Source organism: Eleutherodactylus coqui, chromosome 1 (assembly GCF_035609145.1).
Source record: "Eleutherodactylus coqui strain aEleCoq1 chromosome 1, aEleCoq1.hap1, whole genome shotgun sequence".
Classification (NCBI taxonomy): Eukaryota; Metazoa; Chordata; class Amphibia; order Anura; family Eleutherodactylidae; genus Eleutherodactylus; species Eleutherodactylus coqui.
Window position 1 is genome coordinate 52,388,052 of NC_089837.1, and position 16,628 is coordinate 52,404,679.

A 16,628-nucleotide genomic window follows, 5' to 3' on the forward strand; every position below is an offset into this window, starting at 1 on the left:
CCTTCCCGACTCCCTAATGGCAATCAGACTGTTCCCTGGATCAACCCCTAATAGTTCCTACCTGCCTATATACCAGGATTGACACTTAACCTAAAATTTATATCCTGTAATATCCTTCTTCAGAAAGACATCAAGTCCCCTTTTAAACTCCTCTATGGATTTTGCCATCACCACTTCCTCCGGTAGAGAGTTCCACAGTCTAACTGCTCTTACAGTAAAGAACCCCTTTCTGTGTTGGTGATGAAACCTACTTTCCTCTAATCGTAGCGGATGTCCTCTTGTTACCGTCGCAGTCCTGGGTGTAAACAGATCACGGGAGAGATCCTTGTGTTGTCCCCTCATGTACTTATACATGGTTATTTGGTCGCCTCTTAACCTTCTTTTTTCTAGAGTAAATAGTCCCAATTTGGATAGCCTCTCTGGGTATTCCAGTCCCGTCATTCCATGTATTAGTTTAGTCGCTCTTCTTTGAACCCCCTCAAGCACTGTGACATCTTTCCTGAGCACCGGTGTCCAGAATTGTACGCAGTATTCCATGTGAGGTCTGACAAGTGCCTTATATAATGGAAGGATAATGTTCTCGTCCTTCGCCCCTATACCTCTTTTGATGCACCCCAAGACTTTATTTGCCTTTGCAGCGGCTGACTGGCATTGGTTACTCCAGTTTAGTCTATTATCCACTAATACCCCCAGATCCTTTTCCCACTCCACACAGCCTCTCTTATCTACAAGTCTCTGCGAGCAATAAATTACCCCTAGGTATCAGCACAAGACAGCGGGTTACTTTTTTCAAGTCACAGCATAGAGGCTCCGCTATCTACAAGTCTCTGTGTGCGGTGAATTAAGCCACAGTTGTCAGTGCTGTACAGTGGGCTAATTTATTTGGGCCTTGCTCTATTCTTAATCCGCCATGACGAGGAGTAGGGGTAAGGGTCCAGGACGTGGATGTCCAAGTGAGGGTGTGGGCACAGGCTGAGTTCCTGGTCCAGGTGAATCACAGCCGGCTGCTGCGGGATTAGGAGAGAGGCAAGTTTCTGGGGGCCCCAGCTTCATATCACAATTTATGGGTCCGCGTGGTAGACCTTTATTACAAACAGAGCAGTGTGAGCAGGTCCGGTCATGGATGGCAGAAAATGTGTCCAGCAATGTATCGACCACCCAGTCTTCCACGCAGTCCACTACTCCCAGCCTAGGACTGCAACTCTGAATCCTTTGGCTGCTGCTCCTCCTTCCTCCCAGCCTCCTCACTCCATGAAAATGACATGTTCTGAGCAGGCAGACTCCCAGGAACTGTTCTCGGGTCCCTGCCATGAGTGGGAAAAACTGGTTCCTCTCCCACCTGAGGAGTTTGTCGTGACCGATGCCAAACCTTTGGAAAGTTCCCTGAGTCCAGGTGGTGAGGCTAGGGACTTCCGGCAACTATCTCAATAGCTTTTTGTGGGTGAGGAGGATGATAATGATGATAAGACACAGTTGTCTGTCAGTGAGGTAGTAGTAAGGGCAGTAAGTCCGAGGGAGGAGCGCACAGAGGATTCGGAGGAAGAGCAGCTGGGCGATGAGGTGACTGACCCCACCGAGGACAGGGCTTCGGAGGGGAAGGCAAGTACAGCAGCAGGACTGATTGGAAGAGGCAGCGGAGTGGACATGGTTAGAGACAGGGCCAGAGCGAAGAATCCTCCAACTGTTTCCCAAACCACCCAGTCGCGGCAAGCCTCCGTGCAGAGGGCTAGGTATTCAAAGGTGTGGATGTTTTTCAGTGAGAGCGCGGACGACCGACGAACAGTGGCGTGTAACCTGTGTCTCACCAAGATAAGCCAGGGAGCCACCACTACCAGCCTCACCACCACCAGCATGCGCAGGCATATGATGGCCAAGAACCCCCACAAGGTGGGATGAAGGCCGTTCACCGCCTGCGGGTCATAGCACTGCCTCCTCGCCTGTGCCGCAACCTGCCACAGTGATCCAACCCCCCTCTCAGGACACAGGCACGAGCGCCTCCCAGCCTGCATCCACACCCTCACCTCCACTGTCTTCAACCACATCCAGCAATGTCTCCCAGCGCAGCGTTCAGCTGTCGCTAACACAAGAGTTGGAGCAAAAGTACAAATACGCCACCACGCACCCGCACACACAAGCTTTAAACGTGCACATTGCCAAATTAATCAGCTTGGAGATGCTGCCATACGGGAATGTGGAAACGGAGGCTTTCAAAAACATAATGGCTGCGGTGGTCCCCCGCTACTCGGTCCCCAGTCGCCACTGTTTTTCCCGGTGTGCCGTCCCAGCCCTACACCAGCAAGACTCCTGCAACATTAATTGTGCCCTCACCAACGCAGTTACTGGGAAGATCCACTTAACCATGGACACATGGACAATTATTGGCGGGCAGGGCCACTATATCTCCCTGATGGCACATTGGGTGAATTTGGTGGAGGCTGGGACCGAGTCAGAGCCTGGGACCACTCATGTCCTACCCACACCCAGAATAGCGGGTCCTACCTTGGTGCTGGTATCTGCTACGTTTTATGCCACCTCTTCCAAACCCCCCCCTCCTCCTCCTCCGCCATGTCTACCTCTCAATTAAGAAGTGTGAGCATGTCGCCAGCAGTTGGTAGCGCGCGGCAGCACAGCAGTGGGCAAGTGTCAACAGGCCATGCTGCAACTAATCATCTTAGGTGACAAGAGGCACACGGGCCCCAAACTGTTGCAGGGTCTGACAGAGCAGACTGACCTCTGGCTTTCGCCGCTGAGCCTCCAACCGGGCATGGTCATGTGTGACCGCGGCTGTAACCTGGTGGCGGCTCTGCAGCTCGGCAGCCTCACACACATGCCATGCCTGGCCCAAGTCTTCAATATGGTGGTTCAGCTTCTGAAAAACTACCCCCACTTGTCTGACCTGCTTGGCAAGGTGCGCCGCGTCTGCGCACATTTCCGCAAGTTCACCACAGATGCTGCCACCCTGAGGACCCTGCAACATCGGTTTCAGCTGCCAGAGCACCAACTGCAGTGCGGCGTGCCCACATGCTGGAATTTTTATGCTGCACATGTTTGCCAGGCTGTATGAGCAGCATAGAGCAATAGTGGAACACCAGCTGCAACATGGGCGGCGTAGTGGTAGTCAGCCTCCCCAATTCTTTACTGAGGAGTGGGCCTGGATGGCAGATATCTGCCAGGTCCTCAGAAACTTTGAGGAGTCTACCTTGATGGTGAGCGGCGATGCTGCAATCATTAGCGTTACCATCCCGCTGCTTTGCCTGCTGAGAAGTTCGCTGCAAAGCATAAAGGCCGACGCTTTGCTTTTGGAACAGGAGACGGGGGATGACAGTATGTCGCTTGATAGCTAGACCACCCTCATGTCTATATCTCAGCGCGTTTTGGAGGAGGAAGAGGAGGGGGAGGAGCAGGAGAAGGAGGGGGAAGAGATAGCTGGGCACACTGCAGAGGGTACCCATGCTGCTTTCCTCTCATCTGTTCAGCGTCTATGGGCTGTATAGGAGGAGGAGGAGGATCCTGAAAGTCATCTTCCTAGTGAGTACAGCGATGTGTTGTGTACTGGTACCCTGGCACACATGGTTGACTTCATGTTAGGCTGCCTTTCTCGTGACCCTCGCGTTAGACGCTTTCTGGCCAACACGGATCACTGGGTGTACACCCTTCTTGACCCACGGTATAAGGAGAACTTTTCCACTCTCATTCCCAAAGAGGAAAGGGGTACGAGAGTGATGCAATACCACAGGGCCCTGGTGGAAAAAGTGATGCTAAACTTCCCATCTGACAGCGCTAGTGGCAGAAGATGCAGTTTCAAGGGCCAAGTAGCAGGGGAGGCACGGAGATCAGGCAGCATGTCAAGCGCAGGCAGGGGAACACTCTCCAAGGTCTTAGCCAGTTTATGGCCCCCCAGCAAGACTGTGTCACCACTCCCCAGTCAAGGCTGAATGGAAGGGAGCACTGTAAAAGATGGTGAGGGAGTATGTAGCCGATCATACCACCGTCCTCCGTGATGCCTCTGCACCATACAACTATTAGGTTTCAAAGCTGGACACGTGGCACGAACTTGCGCTGTACGCCCTGGAGGTGCTGGCCTGCCCTGCCGCTAGCGTCTTGTCAGAGAGGGTGTTTAGTGCAGCTGGGGTAATCATCATGGATAAGCGTACCCGCCTGTCAACTGCCAGTGCCGACATGCTTACACTCATAAAGATGAACAAAGGCTGGATTTCCCCAGACTTCTTTTCTCCACTGGCGGAGAGCAGTGGAACCTAAAGATTATTTTTGCTGCAACCGGAGAAAAAAGCATTCTCTATCACCGGAGAAAAGGCCCAAAAGGCTCTGCTTACATTTTTCCAATTTTACAAAGCTTCTAAAAGTATTGTATTGATACTTTAACAATCAAAAAACAATTTTTTTCACAGGGCTGCCTCCAAGCTCTGTTACAAATTAAGCAACAGCGAGCTATATCTTTAAAAAATGTTTATGGGTTTCACTTGCCCTCGCAGTTGAGCAATTTTTCAGGGGTACACTTGTACTCTTGGTACACAAATTTTTCTGGCCCTCGCCTATACTATTATCTAACTAATTTTTCTGGCCGCCTACACTCATGGTACACCAATGTTTCAGGGGTTCGCCTATACTCTTGCTACAGAAATGTTACTGGGGTCTGCCTACACCTTTGCTACAGAAATGTTGCTGGGGTCTGTCTATACTTCTGCTACAGAAATGTTACTGGGGTCCGTCTATACTTTTACTACAGAAATGTTACTGAGGTCTGCCTATACTTCTGCTACAGAAATGTTACTGAGGTCCACCTATACTTTTGCTACAGAAATGTTACTGGGGTCCGCCTATGCCTTTGCTACAGAAATGTTACTGGGGTCCGTCTGTACTGTTACTACAGAAATGCTACTGGGGTCTGCCTAAACCTTTGCTACAGGAATGTTATACTGTGAGTGCACAAAGACTTCCCATCGCGGTGTTTTACCTATCTGGCACAAATACACTGACTGACTTGGGTAGGGTGCAGAGTGCAGATGGCTTTCCCCTTGCGGTGCTGACTGAGCTATCTGACACCTACACAGAATGAATTGTGTGGGGACACATGGATTTCCCATTGCTATGTAACTCGCGGCACCTTGGGTCACACAAGATGGAGGCTGGGACCGAGCCTGACCCAGGGCCCGCTCACATACTTCCCACACAGACTATAGCGGGTCCTGGTCATGGTTTCTTGGCCTTGTAATGCCACCTCCTCCTCCTGCTTGGGGTCAGGGGATCAGCACTGGGAAACATGTATTTTCTCTCGTGTTACTAAAGTTATCAGAGACATTGGTTTGGGCCAAATAAAAGGAGCGTTACTGCATTAATGAGACGTTCACTGCTGTACTAGCATCAGAGTCTGCTTTATGCCCACGATTGCTGAGGTTGTGGGCAGAGGCCAATGTCCTGGGGGAAATGCAACTGCGCCAGATTGGGCCTGTGGAACTTCTTCCTGGTTAATCCAGTCTTTGGAGCGGTGAAAGCAACCGTAACTAAATAAATGAGACGTTCATTGCTGTACTAGCATCAGAGTCCACTTTATGCCCACGATTGCTGAGGGTGTGGGCAGAGGCCGAGGTCCTCGGCACAGTGAAAGTCTGCTATGTTTGGGCACTGTAATTGCTTCATGTTTAATACTTTCCTTGGGTTCCTTTGGCTCGCCTATGCTGTGATTGCACAAAGACTTCCCATTGCGGTGTTCTACCGGTCTGACACAAATACACTGACTGACTAGGGCAGAAATGTAGGCCGAGGCCCTTAGCAGGGTGAAACTCTGCCATGTTTGGGCACTCTGATTTCCTTATGTGTAATACCATGCTTGAGTTTCTTGGGCTCGCCTATGCTGTGAGTGCACAAAGACTTCCCATTGCGTTGTTTTACCTGTCTGGCACAAATACACTGACTGACTAGGGTAGAAATGTGGGCCGAGGTCCTTAGCGGGGTGAAACTCTGTTTGGGCGCACTGATTTCTTCTTGTGTAATACCATCTTTGTGCACTGACAGCATAGGCGAGCCCAAGGAACTCAAAGACTTCCCATTGTGGTGTTAAGCTATCTAACACCTACACAAAATGAATTGTGTGGGGACACATGGATTTCCGACTGCTATGTAACTCGCGGCACCTTGGGTCACACAAGATGGAGGTTGGGACCGAGCCTGACCCAGGACCCGCTCACGTGCTTCCCACACAGAATATTGCTGCGATGTGGAGATGTGTAGAAGTGCTGGGCTGGCACCTGAATCCCCTTTATGCCCAAGTTTGCGGCTCCTGACTATTTTGCGACGGTCGTGGCACGGGATTGGAATGATGATCGTACATCAATTCTCAACAGCATTGTGGGCTATCGCCCCCACTTTCAAAGAGGGTCGCTGCCTGGCCCGGCCAACCCTCTGCAGTGTGAGCCTCTGGTTCCTCCTCATCGCAGACGCACTGAGAAATAGACATGAGGGTGGTGTGGCTATGAAGCGAGCGTGGGGCATGAGGGCAGCTGAAGGTTGCGCAGGGACACGTTTGTGTGCGCTGTGGATGCAGGGTCATGTAGGGGGTTGGGCAGCATGTAACCCAGGAGAAGAGGCAGCGGTGTGACCCGCAGGCAGTGATTGTCCTTGGTTGCAGGTAGTGTGATGCTTAGCTAAGGTGTGCCTTGCTTATGAGGGTTTGTCCAAAGTAAAAATTGTAAGGGGGGTGACGCCAGACTCTTGCCCCCATTTTGGCCTAATAGTGGGACCTAGGAGCGTGAGATGCAGCCATGCATGCTGCCCTGCCCTTCCCTATCCGTTTCAGTGGTGTTTCCATGACTTTTGTATGTTTTCCGGTGTTTGACAAGTCATCAGCTATGCGGAGCATCGGTCCCATACAAAAATGCTCCAGTCGCCCGAGTATTACAAAAAGTTCGACTCGAGCAACGAGCACCCGAGCATTTTGGTGCTCGCTCATCTCTAGTGCCTAGTTGTGCACAAATGTATACACCATACCATACACCATACCTTATGAGACATGCTATGCAGGGTTCCTGAAAAGTTGGGTGACAACTAATGAAATCATTATTACATTGTCGCTCAGCTCTTCCAGGATCCTGAATGCCAACTGCAGAGCTATGCAAGTATTTATACCATATACATCGTTATAACTAATCAAACATGGCATTCAGGGCTCTAGGAAGGCTCAGTGACAAGTAATAAGACCACCATTACATTTTCACTCAGCCGTCCCTGGATACTGAATGGCAGGTTGATGAATGGTATATACTTCATTCCAAGGCAGTACTACTGCTCTTTATTCTTCCTGTAATATAGCCTTCACTGCCTGGTCAGGGTGAGTTCAAAATATTTTTTCCTATTTTCCTCCTCTAAAACCGAGGTGCGTCTTATCATCATGTGCATCTTATAAAGCGAAAAATATGGTACATATCTTTTTTAGCAATAGTGATTACAGTGCAATTACCTCCAGTGATTACAGATTATGTGTACTCTGTCTGGAGTCATTTGTATTTGGTTCTCTTCTCTCTGGGTCAACTGAGATTTCTTCCAGCCATAACTCTCTTCTGCGCACTCTCCCCATCCTGCTGCTGCATCTCCTAATGAACTTCTCAGCACCACTCTATAGCAACAATGTGCCGCTGTGATCCCGCTAATAAGAGTGCTTTCACTATGATCCCACTAAATAATAAGACCTCTCTGTAGCCCAATCAGTAATAGGACTGCTGCCGGGGCTTTATTAAGTAATGTTGCCCCAGCTGTGGTCCTACTTAATAATCGTATGTTTGCCATTGCCAGACCAAGTAATAGTATATCCACGTTGGCCTCACATATGTAAAAAAAAAACTTCTGTGGCCCCATTTACTAATAGAACCACTGTGGTGGCCTCAATTAGTAATAAGACCCCTGCTGTGGGCCCATTTAGTACTAGGACCCCAACTATGGCGCAATTAGTTATAGGACCCTTGCTATGGTCCCATTTAGTAACAGGACCCACATTGTAGGCCCAGTTAGTGAGAGGACCCCTGATTTGGGCACAATTAGTAATTACCCCTTCTGTGCCCCCTCACCCCCACAAAATAATAAGACCTCCTGCCCGGCCCCATTTATTAATAACTTCCACCCCTTGTTGCTCTAATTAATAACAGGACCCTCTGTGGCTTCTATTAGTAAATGGGCCTCCTTCTGTTGCCCCAAACTTCTGGCTGCCAGTAAAGATAACAGTCTTCCTTGGACAGACACACAGACAGACATCTCCCCTGTGATGCACACACAGAATGACATCACTCCTCTCTCCTGCTGAAGCACACAGAGTACATTGAATGCTGCAGCAGGGGTAAGGAGTGATGTATTGCAGTGTGAGAGACGAACACCCTGTCTGTGTCCAAAGACGTTTTCACTAGCGATACTGATGGCTGGACTTATAGGAGCGGGGGCTGGGTGGCCCTAAATGCATGCCCCACTGCCCTCCAGTCCATGTCAGCACTAAGAATTCTCCTAAATTGCAAACTCAGCTCTACTACAGCGGTATTAGTGTTTTAGTACCTCTTGTTGCTTCACCAGAAAAGAGTCGATCAGATTCCTCTGGTCATTTACATCCAGTTCTTTCCTCTGGTTGGTGAAGGTCTCTCGGATAAACGCATACATTTCATCTACATTCCTGAGTACTGTGTGCTTGACTGTAGAACACCAATTCATCACTGATGGGAATGAATTATACAGCTGCAGAGGAAAAAATACATTAACGGTTAAAATAACTTAAACGCTTAAAGGTAGAGATGAGCGAGCACACTTGTCCGAGCTTGATGCTCGTTCGAGTTTTAGGGAATTGGAGATGCTCGTTACTCGAGATGAGCACAACGCGGTACTCGAGTCAATTTCATTTCTTTCCCCGTGCGTTTAGCGCCATTTTCTAGCCAATAGACATGCAGGGAAGGCATTACCACTAGGGATGAGCGAGTATACTCGCTAAGGCACTACTCGCTCGAGTAATGTGCCTTAGCCGAGTATCTCCCTGCTCGTCCCTAAAGATTCGGGGGCCGCCGCAGCTGACAGGGGAGTTGCGGCGGGGAGCAGGGGAGAGCGGGCGGGAGAGAGGGAGAGAGAGATCTCCCCTCCGTTCCTCCCTGCTCTCCCCTGCAGCTCCCCGTCCCGTGCCGGCCCCCGAATCTTTAGGGACGAGCGGGGAGATACTCGGCTAAGGCACATTACTCGAGCGAGTAGTGCCTTAGCGAGTATACTCGCTCATCCCTAATTACCACTTCCTCCTGTGATGTTTCAGGCCTTTCCCACCCCCCTGCAGTGAGTGGCTGGCGAGATCAAGTGACCGCTGAGTATTTAAAGCGGTCCCGCCCGCGGCTCGCCTCAGACACACGCTGGCAGAGATTAGGGAAAGTACTGCTGCTGCTATAGGGAAAGTGCTAATGTAGGATCCTGTCTTCAAGAACCCCAACGGTCCTTCTTAGGGCCACATCTGACCAAGTGCATTTTACTGGGTGGCTGCTGGGAGTTGTAGTGCTTGCATTTTAGTTGTACGCAGCTAGACCTGTTTGCAGTCTTCCGTAATAATTTTTTCTGGCTGGAGTGCACCTTAAAATACCACTCTCAGCGTGAAAGTGCATGCAAATAATTCTATACTTATATATACACCGTTCTGTGTCTGCAGTGAATTAGACCAACAGCGTAGTGCCGCAGCAAATTCTACAAAGAAAGTGATATACCCTATACAGCCTCTATCCTCTGACCAAAAAAACTAAAAGCTCCTTCGTTGGGCTACATCTGACCGTGTACATTTTACTTGGTGGCTGCTGGGAGTTTTAGTGCTTGCATTTTAGTTGTACGCAGCTAGGCCTGTTTGCAGCCTTCCGTAGCAATCTTTTCTGGCTGAAGTGTGCGTTAAAATACCGCTCTCAGCGTGAAAATGCATGCAAATAATTCCTAGCCTGCAGCTGCAACCTGACTTATTAATACCGTTCTGTGTCTGCAGTGAATTAGACAGCGGTCTCACAGCAAAACAGTACCGCTATATTACCGGGGCCACTGCAAAGTTTTTCTGCTCTGTTGCTGTGCAGAGCGTCTCACAATACCATTTCCGTTGGTGGGGTTGACATCGCCGCAGATACCAGCACTATCCACTGGCTTTACAGTCTTCCCCCACTCCATACAGCCTCTATTATCTACAAGTCTCTGTGAGCAGTAAATTACCCCTAGGTATCAGTGCAAGAATGCGGGTTACTTTTTTCTAGTGACAGCATAGAGCCTCCGCTATCTACAAGTCTCTGTGTGCGGTGAATTAAGGCACAGTTGTCAGTGCTGTACAGTGGGGTAATTTATTTGGCCCCTGCTCTATTTGTAATCCGCCATGATGAGGGGTAGGGGTAAGGGTCGAGGACGCGAACGTCCAAATGACGGTGTGGGCACAGGCTGAGCTTCTGGTCCAGGTGAATTACAGCCGGCTGCTGCGGGATTAGGAGAGAGGCAAGTTTCTGGGGTCCCCAGCTTCATATCACAATTTATGGGTCCACGTGGTAGACCCTTATTACAAACAGAGCAATGTGAGCAGGTCGTGTCATGGATGGCAGAAAATACATCCAGCAATGTATCGACCACCCAGTCTTCTATGCAGTCCACTACTCCTGGCTTAGGGACTGCTACTCTGAATCCTCTGGCTGCTGTTCCTCCTTCCTTCCAGCCACCTCACTCCATGATAATGACTAGGGATGAGCGAGTATACTCGCTAAGGCACTACTCGCTCGAGTAATGTGCCTTAGCTGAGTATCTCCCCGCTCGTCGGCGCGGGGCGGGGAGCTGCAGGGGATAGCAGGGAGGAACGGAGGGGAGATCTCTCTTTCCCTCTCTGCCGCCCGCTCTCCCCTGCTCCCCGCTGCAACTCACCTGTCAGCTGCGGCGGCCCCCGAATCTTCAGGGACGAGCAGGGAGATACTCGGCTATGGCACATTACTCGAGCGAGTAGTGCCTTAGCGAGTATACTCGCTCATCCCTAATAATGACATCTTCTGATTAGGCAGACTCCCAGGAACTGTTCTCGGGTCCCTGTCATGAGTGGAAAAACCTGGTTCCTCTCTCACCTGAGGAGTTTGTCGTGACCGATGCCCAACCTTTGGAAAGTTCCCGGAGTCCGGGTGATGAGGCTGGGGACTTCCTGCAACTGTCTCAAGGGCTTTTAGTGGGTGAGGAGGATGATGATGATGAGACACAGTTGTCTGTCAGTGAGGTAGTAGTAAGGGCAGTAAGACCGAGGAAGGAGCACCCAGAGGATTCGGAGGAAGAGCAGCTGGACGATGAAGTGACTGACCCCACCTGGTTTGCTAAGCCTACTGAGGACAGGGCTTCAGAGGGGGAGGCAAGTGCAGCAGCAGGGCAGTTTGGAAGAGGCAGTGGAGTGGCCAGGGGTAGAGGCAGGGCCCGAGCGAGGAATCCCCCAACTGTTTCCCAAAGCACCCCGTGCAGAGGGCTAGGTGTTCGAAGGTGTGGATGTTTTTCAGTGAGAGCGCAGACGACCAACGAACAGTAGTGTGCAACCTGTGTCGCACCAAGATCAGCCGGGCAGCCAACACTACCAGCCTCACCACCACCAGCATGCGCAGGCATATGATGGCCAAGCATCCCACAAGGTGGGACGAAGGCCATTCACCGCCTGCGGGTCATAGCACTGCCTTTTCGCCTGTGCCGCAACCTGCCACACAGATCCAACCCCCCCTCTCAGGACACAGGCACGAGCACCTCCCGGTCTGCACCCACACCCTCACCTCCACTGTCCTCCACCCCGTCCAGCAATGTCTCCCAGCTCAGCGTTCAGCTGTTGCTAACACAAGCATTGGAGCGAAAGCGCAAATACGCCACCACGCACCCGCACACACAAGCTTTAAACGTGCACTTTGCCAAATTAATCAGCCTGGAGATGCTGCCGTACAGGCTTGTGGAAACGGAGGATTTCAAAAACATGATGGCGGCGGTCCCGTGCTACTCGGTCCCAAGTCGCCACTACTTTTCCCGGTGTGCCGTCCCAGCCCTGCACCAGCACATCTCCCGCAACATTATACGCGCCCTCACCACTGCGGTTACTAGGAAGACCCACTTAACAACAGACACGTGGACAAGCACAGGCGGGCAGGGCCACTATATCTCCCTGACGGCACATTGGGTGAATTTAGTGAAGGCTGGAACCTAGTCAGAGCCTGGGACCGCTCACGTCCTACCCACACCCAGAATAGCGGGTCCTACCTCGGTGCTGGTATCTGCAGCGGTATATGCCACCTCCACTAAACCCTCCCCCTCCTCTTCCTCCTACGCAACCTCTACCTCACAATTAAGAAGTGTGAGCAGCATGTCGCCAGCAGTCGGTATCAAGCGGCGTGGCAGCACAGTGGTGGGTAAGCGTCAGCAGGCCAAGCTGAAACTAATCAGCTTAGGTGAAAAGTAGCACACAGCCCACGAACTGTTGCAGGGTCTGACAGAGCAGACCGACCTCTGGCTTTCGCCGCTGAGCCTCCAACTGGGCATGGTCGTGTGTGACAACGGCCGTAACCTGGTGGCGGCTCTGCAGCTCGGCAGCCTCATACACGTGCCATGCCTATCCCACGTCTTCAATTTGGTGGTTCAGCGGTTTCTGAAAAACTACCCACACTTATCTGACCTGCTCAGCAAGGTGCACCGCGTCCGCGCACATTTCCGCAGGGCTACCACGGACGCTGCCACCCTGCGGACCCTGCAACATCAGTTTAATCTGCCAGAGCATCGACTGCTGTGCGGCATGCCCACATGGTGGAATTCTACGCTGCACATGTTGGCCAGGCTGTATGAGCAGCGTAAAGCAATAGTGGAATACCAACTCCAACATGGGCGGCGTAGTGGTAGTGACCCTCTTCAATTCTTTACCGAGGAGTGGGCCTGGATGGCAGATATCTGCCAGGTCCTTGGAAACTTTGAGGAGTCTACCCAGATGGGTAGGCTGCCTTTCTCGTGACCCTCGCGTTAGACGCATTCTGGCCAACATGGATTACTGGCTGTACACCCTTCTCGACCAACGGTATAAAGAGAACCTTTCCACTTTCATTCCCAAAGAGGAAAGGGGTACGAGAGTGATGCAATACCACAGGGCCCTGGTGGACAAAGTGATGCTAAACTTCCCATCTGACAGCAGTAGTGGCAGAAGGCGCAGTTCTGAGGGCCAAGTAGCAGGGGAGGCGCGGAGATCAGGCAGCATGTCAAGCGCAGGCAGGGGAACACTCTCCAAGGCCTTTGTCAGCTTTATGGCTCCCCAGCAAGACTGCGTCACCAAAACCCAGTCAAGGCTGAGTCGGAGGGAGCACTGTGAAAAGATGGTGAGGGAGAACGTAGCCGATTTTACCACCGTCCTTCATGATGCCTCTGCTCTATACAACTATTGGGTTTCAAAGCTGGACACGTGGCATGAACTTGCGCTGTATGCCCTGGAGATGCTGGCTTGCCCTGCCGCTAGCGTCTTGTCAAAGACGGTGTTTAGTGCAGCTGGGGGAATCATCACGGATAAGCGTACCCGCCTGTCAACTGCCAGTGCCGACATGCTTACACTCATAAAGATGAACAAAGGCTGGATTATCCCAGACTTCAAATTTTCAAAAAGTATTGTATTCATACTTTAACAATCAGAAACCAATTTTTTTTTCATAGGGCTGCCTCCAGGCTCTGTTACCAATTAAGCAACTGCGAACTGTATCTTTTAAAAAATATTTATGGGTTTCACCTGCCCTCTCGGCTGAGCAATTTTTCAGGGGTACATTAATTTTTCTGGCCCTCGCCTATACTGTTATCTAACTAATTTTTCCGGCCTTCGCCTACACTCATGGTACACCAATGTTTCAGGGGTTCGCCTATACTCTTTTTACAGAAGTTTTACTGGGGTCTGCCTATACTTCTGCTACAGAAATGTTACTGGGGTCTGTCTATACTGTTACTACAGAAATGTTATTGGGGTCTGCCTAGACTTCTGCTACTGAAATGTTACTGGCGTCTGCTTATACCTTTGCTACAGGAATATTACAGGGGTCTGTCTATACTATGGGTGCACTAAGTCTTCCCCCACTGCGGTGTTCTACCTATCTGGCTCAAAAACACTGACTGACTAGGGCATGTGTTGTGGGCCAAGGCCAATATGTATTTGCTCTCGCGTTACCACAGCTATCCGGGGCATTGCTTTGGGACAAACAATAGGAGCGATACAGCACTAATTAGACATTCACAGCTGCGCTAGCATCAGAGTCCGCTCTATGTCCACGATTGCTGAGGGTTTGTGCAGAGGCCTATGTCCTCGGCGCAGTGAAAGTCTGCCATGGTTGGGCACTGTGATTTCTTCATGTTTAATGTCTTTGGTTTCCTTGGACTCACCTATGCAGTGGGTGTGCACAGACTTCCCATAGCAGTGTTTTACCTGTCTGGCACAAAGACACTGACTGACTTGGGTACGGGGCAGAGTGCAGATGGCTTTCCCCTTGCGTTGTCGATGAGGTATCCGACACCCAAACAGAATGAGTAGCGTGTGGACACATGGATTCCCCATTGCTATCTCACTCGCAGCACCTTGGGCAACACAAGGTGTTTGCTGGGACAGAGGCTGACCCAGGGCCCGCTCACATACTTCCTACACAGAGTATTGCTGCGATATGGAGATGCTTAGAAGTGCTGGGCTGGCACCTGAGTCTCCTTTATGCCCACGTTTGCGGCTTGTGACAACTTTGCGACGGAGGTGGCACGGGATTGGAATGATGATCGTATGTCAATTTATCATCGATTCTCAACAGCATTGTGGGCTATCGCCCCTCCCCCCCTTCAAAGAGGGTCGCTGCCTGGCCCTGCCAACCCTCTGCAGTGTGTGCCTTCGGTTCCTCCTCATCGCAGACGCACTGAGAAATAGACATGAGGGTGGTGTAGCTATGAAGCGAGAGTGTGGCATCAGGGCAGCTGAAGGTTGCGCAGGGACACGTTTGTGTGCGCTGTGGATGCAGGGTCATGCGGGGGTTTGGGCAGCATGTAACCTAGGAGAAGAGGCAGCGGTGTGACCCGCAGGCAGTGATTGTGCTTGGTTGGAGGTAGTGTGGTGCTTAGCTAAGGTGTGCCTTGCTAATGAGGGTTTGTCCGAAGTAAAAATTGTTGGCGGGGGCAGACTCTAGCCCCTATTGTGGCTTAATAGTGGGACCTGGGAGCCTGAGATGCAGCCATGCATGCTGCCCCTGCCCTTCCCTATCCATTTCTGTGGTGTTTCCATGACTTTCGGATGTTTTCCAGAGCATCGGTCATATACAAAAATGCTCGAGTCACCCATTGACTCCAATGGGGTTCACTACTCGAAACGAGCTCTCGAGCATCGCGGAAAGTTCGACTCGAGCAACGAGCACCCGAGCATTTTGGTGCTTACTCATCTCTACTTAAAAGGGGTTTTCTGATGAATTTAAGTAACTTTACAACCACTCTGACTTTCCTGGTTGCTGCAGACCAGGACATGTGACTGCTGCAGCCAATGACTGCCCACATCAGTGTTATAGCCAGTATTCGGTTGTGAAGCAATTCTAAGTCGTGGGAAGGCCCTATAAAAGTAATAGACACATTTGCGCTGAATTTTGATTTAGTATCCAGCCTACCATCAAGGCTGGAGGCTCTGCTGGGTCCTCATTTATTATTTTCATTCCAAAGGGGTCAGGGCTAAGTGAGCTTTGAAATATGAGATTATTCACAGATTTTTAGAGAGTTATATATCTTTTTTAAGCTAGCTCTTACACCAGTTTAGGATAGGACTAAGCTTGAGAGATTGAACTCTGGGAGAAGTATCTATTAAGGTACTCTATATGATCTCCATCATAAGATAGTTTCATCTGGGAAAACTAGGATACTACATATATATTGATTGTTAAGTCTTTGTTTTACGTGATGATGCTAATTAATACAGAGAAGGTTCATAATAGCTTGGGTTCCTGATGAGTCGCTTACACAACAGAAACGTGTAGAACTAATTTACAAGCCAAATATTCCGAACCGATCAATGAATGGAAGATGTCTAGTAGATCTTAATAATCATATGAACTAGGATATAAACTAGGGATCATTAGAAAAATTGCTGATTGTACCTTTGTTTAAAATTAGCGCTTGAGTGTCATACTCTCCAGGATTAGTTGTGTGAATTCTGGGATAAAAAGACGTCCACATCGGGATTTAGTATATCCAGATGGAGGGCTTAATGACTTCTTGCAGGCCTTGGCCACTCATAATAATGCGATGGCTGTGATTGGTTAATCCCACACTGCATTGTCTGAGCAATTGTCGAAGAACAGCCATCGCATCTTGGAGGTGGAATTTATGAATCTTGTAACCGGGAAGTGTTGTACGAGCGGCTGCTAGGTAATGTATTCATTTTTTTTGTAATGTAGTGTAACTAGGGCTTATTTTTGAGGTAGGGCTTATATTTCAAGCATCCCAAAAATTAGACTAGAGCTTATTTTTGGGGTAGGTCTTATTTTTGGGAAAACTGGGTACATATACACAATTTGGGTGTGCATCGCTGTTTCTGCAGTCTTTAGGTCTTTAGAATCGCATTAGCCACATAAGGGGTGGTGGGAATTCTTACCTTT

At 50.1% G+C, this 16,628-nt stretch overlaps 1 protein-coding gene across 5 annotated transcripts in view; it reads right to left on the reverse strand.

Moving 5' to 3' along the window:
- Positions 1-16,628, reverse strand: part of LOC136620929 (cytochrome P450 2K6-like) — a 218,197-nt gene that overhangs the window by 20,499 nt on the left and 181,070 nt on the right. For all 5 annotated transcript variants that reach the window (XM_066596015.1, XM_066596051.1, XM_066596033.1 and 2 more), the window contains one exon: positions 8,554-8,730. In XM_066596015.1, the coding sequence (XP_066452112.1) occupies positions 8,554-8,730 (177 nt within the window). The remainder of the gene's footprint in view (positions 1-8,553; positions 8,731-16,628) is intronic.